We start from the raw sequence: 9,657 nt of genomic DNA, 5'->3' as shown, positions 1-9,657 counted from the left end.
TTTTATTATATCTCCTACTTTTTTGAGTGTTGAGATATACTGTAAAATTTGCATCCCTTCGACTCAAAGGAACTAATATGCAAGATTACTCAGAATCAGATTTAATATCACCAGCATATGTTGTTACGCAGCAGCAGTACATTATAATACCTAATAAAAATTGTAAATTACAATAAATACATATTTATATTTAAGAAGTTAACTTAAATAAATAGTGCAAAAAGAGAGAATAAATAGTGAGGTAGTGTTCAATGTCCATTCAGAAACCTGACAGCGGAGGGGAAGAATCTGTTTCTGACTCGTTGTGTGTGCCTTCCGGCTCCTGAACCTCCTTCCTGATGGTAGCAAATGAGAAGAGGGTATGTCCTGGGTGGTGGGACGCCACCTCTTTGAGGCACTGTTCCTTGAATATGTCCTGGATGCTGGGGAGGATGGAGCTGATGGTGTTCACAACTTTCTGCGGCTTATTTCGATCCTGTGCAACGACCCCTCCCCTCCCCCCCCCATGGATGAAGGTGGGGGCAGAGCATACAGTACAATCATATTGGGAGAAAGTCAGGATTTTTGTCGACCGTACAACGAAGCAGCCTGAAGTTTCGTGACGAATAAAGATCAGAAGGTGAGTTAGGTAGCAGTTTGCAAGTATGGCTGGAGGGTTGAGGCAGCTGGCAAATTTATCCTGCGCCTTAGTGTAACACTGTGCCTGATGAGCGTTTCATGTCGATGATTTCTATCAAAGATATCGCTACCTGAAATGTTAACACATATACGCTCTGACCTTCTGGCTACTGCTAGAATTTTCTGTTGCGTTGTCCTCGTTTGAGCATGGAGATTGTCATGGTTTACACAACGCGGAAAGCAGAATAGTTGCTGGTTGCCGCTGGGGCGTTGGATTGAAGGTGCTGAAAACCGGTTAGCAGAAGTTCTTTGTTTACATGATATACATATATATATATATAAAACTATAATTCAGAACACATTTTAACCTCACGAACACTTCAACGCTTAACATTAAAACACGCCGTCAATCACCCGCAGTACGGCCACATGCTTACGCTTCCACGTTACGTTTACGCATGGAATTCCGCAACTCGCCGAGGTTACGTCAGCTCGCTGATTGGATACATTGATGGATCACGTGAAACCTTTGAGCTGGGGCTGTGTGTCAGGCTGATGTATGTGTTACATTGGCCGGTGTAGTTTGCAATTGAACTTAAGAGTCCGGTTGCTTTAAAGATGTTTCAAGAACTGAATAATATTCTTAATACAACTCCCGAAACGTGTGAGCAGGTAATGGGCTCTCTTACTGTTCAAGGCTTCCTGCTGAATGTGTTGGGGTGTGGGGAATCCACTGATTTAGCCGGGGTTGGCGGCAGAATAGAGTTTTTCTAGGGCCGCGTGGGAATTAGACAATACGTGACCTTCTCTAACTCAGTCGTTCCTCTAGTTGTGGAAATTAGATTTGTACCCAAAACTGCAGGAAATTGTATACAGCCCAGCACGTCACGTAAAGCAGCTTCCCTCTGTGGACTCATGTTTTTTGCTGCCTTGATGAAGCAACCAATATAATCAAAAGCTCCACTTTTCCTAGACACGCACAAAATGCTGGAGGATCTCAGCGGGCCAGGCAGCATCTATGGAAAAGAGTACAGCCGATGTTTCGGGCCGAACCCCTTTGGCCTGCTGAGTTGCTCCAGCATTTGTGTGTGTGTTGCTCGGATTTCCAGCATCTGCAGATTTTCTGTTGTTTGTGATTGGATTACTACTCTTCCGAGACATTCTCTTTTCTCCCTTCTCCCATCAGGCAGAACATATAAAAGCCTGAAAATACATATTTCCAGGCTCGAGGACGGCATCTAAGACGACTGAACGGCCCTCCAGTACAATAACATGGACTTTTGACCTCACATTCTAACTCATTAAGGTCTTGCCCTGATTGTCTACCTGCATTGCACTTCCTCTATAACTAACACTTTACTCTGCCTTTTGATGTTACTTTTTCCATGAACTGATCTGTACGGATGGCATGCTAAGCTAAGTTTTTCACTGTGCCTTAATACGTTTCAATTTACTATTGAAATATTTGTTCCCTAACTATAGCTAATTTTCTTTACTCCGTGATCAGTGCTTGTGCTTTCACCTACTTTAATCCCAAAAGTTCTTAAACTGTATTCACACTTACCTACTTTTCTTTTATACAGCTGTGCTTAAAGTTGTTGCATTTGACCAAGATATTTATTGGCTACGCGTTCAACAATTGCTGTGATTTTGTCAAAATTAATTAATACTGCATTTCTAGGATGCCATAGTGTCTATGTGTATATGAATATTACTATAATATGAATGTATATAATATGAATATTAGTGTCATAGTGTATATGAATATTATTTTTACAGTTGGTCACAATGAGACAATCTGTGAGCCTCATTTAAGATTAGAAGATCCTAAAATACAAAATATTACAATACAGAAAATTATTAGAAAATTCAAAGCTATTTTCTATTGTCATTCTCATATCTTGGCATCCTCATCTGCTTTAGAACTATAGCATACAGGCAACCATTAAGTCCACAGCAGATCATTTAAAATGTACAGTGGTGTTTTCCTCAAGACTCTCCATTGCAGGACATCTTCTGCTTTGACTCTGCATTATTTTACTTTATTTTGGAGACAGTGAGGAACAGACCCTTCCAACCCAGTGAGCCACACCACTCAGCAACCAACCTATTTAATGCTGGCCTAATTACAGGACAATTTACAATGACCAATTAACCTACTGACCGGGGTATGCCTTTATGAATGAAGCCAGAGCGCCGAGAGGAAACTCTCGCATTCAGGGGAGGAACGTACAAACTCTGTACAGGAAATTTTGGAACTGAACTCTGAACTCCAGTGCCCTGAGCTGTAACAGAGCCGCACTAACTGCTGCACTACTATTGTGAAGTTGCTCCATATCTTTCTAGTCACAATCTTGGCAGGAATTTAAATTGATCTTTGTTAACTGGCCCACAGACTACACAAAATAACTATTTGCTTGTGTTTTCTTTAACTCTTCGTACTTTGTATCATAAGTTAAATTTAATGTGTACTACTTTTTGGTTATGTAGTCTCGGTCATCTGCTACCATAACCAAATTTAATTGCTTATCTCCTCAGTCTAATCTGAATGTAGAGATATTCTGTATGTTCCCTATGGCTTTTATATGTGGAGTGTCTAAAATCTTGTAACTGATAAAACAGAAAATGCTGGAAATAGCAGATTTGGCAGCACCTTGAAGAGAGTTAATGTAGAGAGAGCTGGAGGAGATCAGAAGGTTGGGCAGAATCTGTGGAAGAAAAGGAATGGTTGATGTTTTGGAACAAGTCGTGATGCTGCATGCATTTATTACTGTAAACTTCCCTATCCGAAATTACTGTGAAGATTAAAAATGGTCAGTGTCCTTTCTTCAATCTTCATCCGCATTCCTCAAATCTGCTCAGTTATCTCCATCTTAATGTTTTGTTTCTGTTTCAAATCCGGTATATTAGGACTTTTTCACACTAATAACATCACAACTGCACCCCACCCACCCTACCAATCGACCATCTCTTCCTAGATCACATTGATCCTTTCTTATATTTGTAGTGAATTCTTTTCCTTCCTTCCAACATTTCCCCGTGAAATTCCTTTGATTGCCTTGTTTATTTTATTTCGAGATACAGTGCTGAGTGGGCCCTTTTGGTTCAATGAGCCGCACCACACGGCAACCGCTATGTTACAATGGCATATTTTTTTTGAGAGGTAGTCTGTCAGTTCCTAGGGCAGTTAGCATACACACTCACACAAAAATTAATTAAAAAAAAGACAATGGCATTTTTGTTACACTTTGGCTCTTATTGCATCCAGGTATATTGCCTCAAAATGACTCAATCCTGTTAAAGAAGAACATAACTTGTAATACTCTTATTCAGGTAAAGCAACAAAATAAAATAAAATCTGTAAACACAAGATCAATTGAGAAAAGTGGAGTTAATGCTTCAAGTACATTGCTCATTGTCAGTTATGAAAAAATTACAGATCAACTGTGAGGGTGAGAAAAGATGGAGCAGGAGAAAAATGAGGTGATTGATAGAAAAGTTCAAGACCAATGAAAGCTCACCAAGAGAAATTTGAGACGTTACAAAAGAAAACTCTGTAAGCACAATATGTCTGTCTTGTTTTGCATTTGCTTCCTCCTAATCCTCCTCCATGTAACTTGGTTGGTTTTCAGCTTTTGTCTTGGGTTCTAAGGGTCCGCAATATTTTCCAATACCAGTGTCCCCCGCTTTTCGAATGTTCGCTTTACGAAACCTCACCGATACGAAAGACCTACATTAGCACCCTGTTTTTGCTTTCAGAAGGTGTTTTCACTGTTACGAAGAAAGGCAGCGCGTGATAAAAAATCAGCGTGCGATAGAAGGCAGTGCGCATCCCGAGCAGCCGCTCTCCCCTGGATTCGGAACGGCATTGCTTAAACACATTGCATTGAGCAGCCGTTAGCAAGATGAGTTCTAAGGTGTCGGAAAAGCCTGAAAGAGCTCATAAGGGTGTTACACTTAGCGTAAAACTAGACATAATTAAGCGTTTCGATCGTGGTGACCGAAGCAAGGACAAAGTGAGTTTGGCTTGTGGAAGCTGACAAAGATGATGTTGAAGAGGTTTTGGCATCCCGTGACCAAGAACTGATAGATAAAGAGCTGGTGCAATTGGAAGAAAAAAGGATAACAATCGAAACCGAATGCAGTCACGAAAGTGAAGTCGTCCAGGAACTGAACGTGAAGCAGCTGCGTGAGATTTCTGCTGCAATGATAAAGTACGACTTTAATTTTGAAAGGGTACGTAGGTTTAGGGGATATTTGCAGGATGTTTTGAGTCCTTACAAAGAACTGTGTGATAGAAAAATGCTCGAGGCTCAGCAGTCAAGCAAGCCTTCCACAGCAGACGACGAACCTCGACCTTCGACATCGAGGCAGGCAGTCATAGGAGAAGATGAGCTGCCTGCCCTGATTGATGATGAGATGACAGCCCCGTGTCCCACCACCCCAACCCCTGGGCCCCAGACAGATGCTGTACCGATTCGCGGAGAATGCAGCAGTAGCCGGGAGGCGCACAGCACATCTTTAAGAAAAAAGCCCAAATAAACATGCTAATTAATTAGGTGCCGCCTAGCACTAATTGTCAGCCCAGATCAGTGCCGATGCAATCGGCAATCGCCTCTGATCTGCGCCGACATTTACGTGCCGGGCAGCACCTAATTAATTAGCATGTTTATTTCAGCTTTCTTCTTAAAGTTGTGCTGTGTGCCTCCCTGCTACCCCTGCGTGCTTCGCGGCAATGTATCAGTCGGCGGCCTGGAGGGTGGGGGCCACTGTACCACCCCAACCTGCGACAATTCAGTCTAACACACCATCATCAGTGTGCTCGATGTCTTCCCAATTCCCGTAAGTGATACTACACTGTACATACATTATTTCTACTTTATATCGGCTGTGTATTTTTATGTGTTATTTGGTAGATTTGGCAGCTGCATAGTTTAAAGGTTACTGGAGAGCGCGTTTATGCCAACAGCGCTTGTGTGAGATTTTCTGCGGAGAGCGCTTGCATGAGATTTTCGCTACGGAGATCTGTGCAGGCGATCGTTGTGGAGAAGTATTTCTACTTTATATAGGCTGTGTATTTATTATATCATTCCTGCTTTTACTATATGTTACTGTTATTTTAGGTTTTATGTGTTATTTGGCATGATTTGGTAGGTTATTTTTGGGTCTGTGAACGCCTACAAAATTTTCCCATATAAATAAATGGTAATTGCTTCTTCACTTTATGACATTTCGGCTTACGAACCGTTTCATAGGAACGTTCTACCTTCGGTTGGCGGGGGAAACCTGTACTGATTTTTGTTGTGACATTCAAATCTGGCCACTTGATGCTGCTGTTGATAGCTCCACAAACTTGTTTCACAATATAGAAAAAAATCAAGGAGAATTTAGAACTTTGAAGAATATTCATGGTGTCCAGGCTTTTAAAGTTCAAAGTAAATTTATTATCAAAGTATGTTTGTGTTGCCATATACTACCTTGACTTTCTTTTCTTGGAAGCATTTACAGGAAAAAGGAAATATAATAGAAATTTAAGAAGAACTATCCGTGTGCAGATAAAGACTGAGAAGCAGCTAAGGTGCAAAAGAAGACAAACTGCCCAGATAAAAATAACATTGAGAGCATGAGTTGCAAAGGAGTTCTGTAAAATGAGTCTGTAGGTCATAGAATCAGTTCAGAGTAGTGAGAAATTCAACTATTCATGCCATTTCAAGGCTCCTGTATCTCCTGCCCAATAATAGTAGCGAGAAGAGGGTATGGCCTGGATAATGGGGGTTGTTGATAACAGACACAGATCTCTTGTGGCAATGCTCCATGTGAAGGTACTCAGAGTTGGAGAGGACCTTGACTGTGGTAGGCTGGGCTGTGTCCACCATTTTCTGTAGGATTTTCCGTTTGATGTTGGTTACTTGATCAGAAAGAACTTGCTGTTATCAGTCCTACATTTACCATGTACTGATTTGTGTGTCATATGATAAATTTAATTTCGAAGCCTACTCAATACCTTCCAAATTTCTACTGTTATCAGACTTTTTCAGGGCTTCATGATTTCTCCATTTCCTCATGACCAGGAATTAGCTGTGCCCTCTCAGCAGTCTTCGCCTGGCTCTTTCACTTGGCTGGTTTTTTTTTTGTTAAATGCTATTCTTGTTACTGTTCTTGTAATTTTCAATCAATGCTGTTCCTTGTCACAATGTCAGTCTTATGATCAAGATCTGTTGTATAAGCAAATGGCGTAGAATGTTACAGTGGTGACCTATTTTATTCTGTGGTCTTTAATTTCTTTCATCCCACTTTCCTTGTGCACTATTGAAGTTCCTTCTTCAAAAGAGACAAGTCATTTTTAAAACTATTTGTTGTTATCTAATTCTGGTGGAATCTTGCTTTGTCTCTTTTTTCTGGAACTTTGAGGGAGGAGTGTTTTAGCTTTTTTTTTAAACTTAATATCCCAAAGGTGAATTAATTGAAGCACTTGTTTACAGCCTGTATTTTTTAAAAAATGATGATGCAACTTGTATACTGCCCTGAGGATGTTTGTATGCTTTGGCTTGTTACAGGTGTCTTTAAGATAAATGGGATAATTGTTTGTAATATTTACGGCAGGTGGATGGGGCATGAGAGGATAAGGAGAGTGATTATAAATCAGTTTGTCGGTAGGCAATGTGTAACTAGCATTGTAAATTAGCATTGCAGAAGAAAGTGGGGAGGGGGAGAAGGGGGGAATGGGGTTACAGCGCTGCTCACTTTATTACTCCACAGTTATAATTGTATTACTTTAGGCATTATAGTCACTTAAGATGTTGGGAATGGGAGTAGCTGTTTATACATGGAAAAGTTGCACAGGTAGCACCATTCATTTTGAAATGTGCTCTTGGCTTCACACGACCAGGACACAGCTTAATAGCTCATGAAAGATCTTCAACCAGTAACATAATGGTTTTTCTTTCTTTTTGGATTTGGTGGTTGTCCATCGTGCACGACAATGACAGAAAAGATGTGCAGGAGAGTTGTTAAAATGGAAAAGCCATTGCACTGGGGCATTTCCACTCTCTCGACCTCAGAAGTTCGGGTCAAGTAAGACAAAGGGCACCACAAATTGGGGACTTTCTCGGTTGCAGTGGGCAACTGTGACGCCTTCTGTGCTTTGTCATGTTCTTCGCTCTCTACGGAGCATTGTGGGACTGCCTTCCTAGCTGTTGGATCTCACTGTAGATCTCATCCACCCAGTCTGCCGGAGATGACTTCACATGCTGGGACAGGCATGTCCCTATCTCACTGGGGTATGAGGCCGCCGGCTACCCTCACCTGGTTTAGCCCACCTGTTGAAGTGGTGTACCAGGGTGTGGCCGCTGTCGCAGGTAAACAGCTGCTTGGAGCCACAAGTGAGAGCTGAGTGTCCGGTGGGGACCAAAAGTGAGTGAGCTGCCCCAGAATGGACACAGCAAGCCCCTTCACCAGAGGCGCTTCCTCTCCCTGGACACCCCATAGTCCCCTCTTCATGGTGAATGCCTGATGTACAGTGTTTTCGGTTATTTTCCCATTCTTTGAGATTGGAGACTGATAAATCTGACTGAGGGTTTCCGTGGGAGGTGAGGGTATCATGAACTGGGGACCTAACATTAAAGATGGGCCATTCATGAATAAAACTGGTAACTACATTTGTCACACATAGTTGGTGTAAAAAGAGGCCTGAAACTGAGAAAAATGATGTTGATCCGGGCAAATGGGACTTTCAGAACTTAGATCGATTCTCTTAACTTAAAGAATGCTACAAAGAATATGGAGTTAAGTGAAGGATCATAATGTAAACAAAGAGAAGGGAATGCCTTAGATGCTCAGTGAAATCCATTATCTTGAAAGCTGCCGTATACAACTTTGCAAGATGAAATAATTGTAAAAATGAGAAAGGAGGGAGGCAGCAGAAAGGAAATTATAGACCAGTTAGCCTGACCTCAGTGGTTGGGAAGATTTTGGAGTCAATTGTTAAGGATGAGGTTATGGAGTACTTGGTGACAAAGGACAAAATAGGACAAAGTCAGCATGGTTTCCATACGGGTAAATCTTGCCTGACGAGCCTGTTGGAATTCTTTGAGGAGATTACAAGTAGGATAGATAAAGGGGATGCAGTGGATATTGTATATTTGGACTTTCAGAAGGCCTTTGACAAGGTGCCACACATGAGGCTGCTTGCCAAGTTAAGAGCCCATAGTATTACAAGAAAGTTACTAACATGGTTAGAGCATTGGCTGATTGGTAGGGGGCAGCGAGTGGGAATAAAAGAATCCTTTTCTGATTGGCTGCCAGTGACTAGTGGTGTGTTACGTACCCCGTAACTGGGTTGCCAAACCAGCAGAAATGGACCACTCAGTTGGAGTCTGGATTACTGGAACTAAGGAAGTTTTATTAAAGAAATAAGCAACACAGTACTCTAATCAAAAGGATAATAAGTGCAACAGTTCAGCAATGATAAACCCACATGTACACAGAACTAGGATAATAGGATCAATCAAGCTCTATCGTTGTCTAGGGGTAAATGACCAGTCTCAAGTGACGCAAAGTTCAGTTCAATTGAGTTCAGTTCAGTTCACAGTAATCATTGTTGTGCCGTTGGGGGCGGGGGGGGGGGGTGGGAGAGAGAGAACGAATGAATATTCAAATCGGATTCCAAACAGACCTTCGATATTCCTCGCAGTTAGCTTTCGGGCGAGCCCTTTGTAATGTCTTCTGAGGTCACCGACTGTGTTCCAGATACGATCGTTCTTCTGCGGTGAACCCAGCACCCAGGCAAGGGTGGACACACACGCCAGGTTCCCGCTGATCCGTACCTTTCTACCCTGTGCGTCTATGGCTGGTCCCGCAACCAGACCTCCAAAATACTCCCACCAACTAGTTGGGGGGGGGCACACCGCTTTCAGGGTCTTGTTACCTCGTGGAGTCGTATGTCGATTGCCTTAGCAAACCTGTCCCTTTTTATCCCCCTGCTGGGATATCGCCTGTCCATCACACTTCAAACAGTTCAGGGTTCAAAAGGAGCCGGTC

The 9,657-nt window shown here is 42.1% G+C and overlaps 1 protein-coding gene across 1 annotated transcript in view; it reads left to right on the top strand.

The window, feature by feature from the left end:
• Positions 1 to 1,129: 1,129 nt before the first annotated feature.
• The window catches only part of elp6 (elongator acetyltransferase complex subunit 6), a 44,574-nt gene continuing 36,046 nt past the window's right edge, over positions 1,130 to 9,657 (top strand). The window contains exon 1 of the mRNA XM_072260006.1: positions 1,130 to 1,290. Within this exon, the coding sequence (XP_072116107.1) occupies positions 1,237 to 1,290 (54 nt within the window). The 5' untranslated portion in view covers positions 1,130 to 1,236. The remainder of the gene's footprint in view (positions 1,291 to 9,657) is intronic.

Source organism: Mobula birostris, chromosome 1, assembly GCF_030028105.1.
Source record: "Mobula birostris isolate sMobBir1 chromosome 1, sMobBir1.hap1, whole genome shotgun sequence".
Classification (NCBI taxonomy): Eukaryota; Metazoa; Chordata; class Chondrichthyes; order Myliobatiformes; family Myliobatidae; genus Mobula; species Mobula birostris.
The sequence above is the reverse complement of the archived record's forward strand: the minus strand, read 5'-3'. Positions and strand labels throughout refer to the sequence as shown.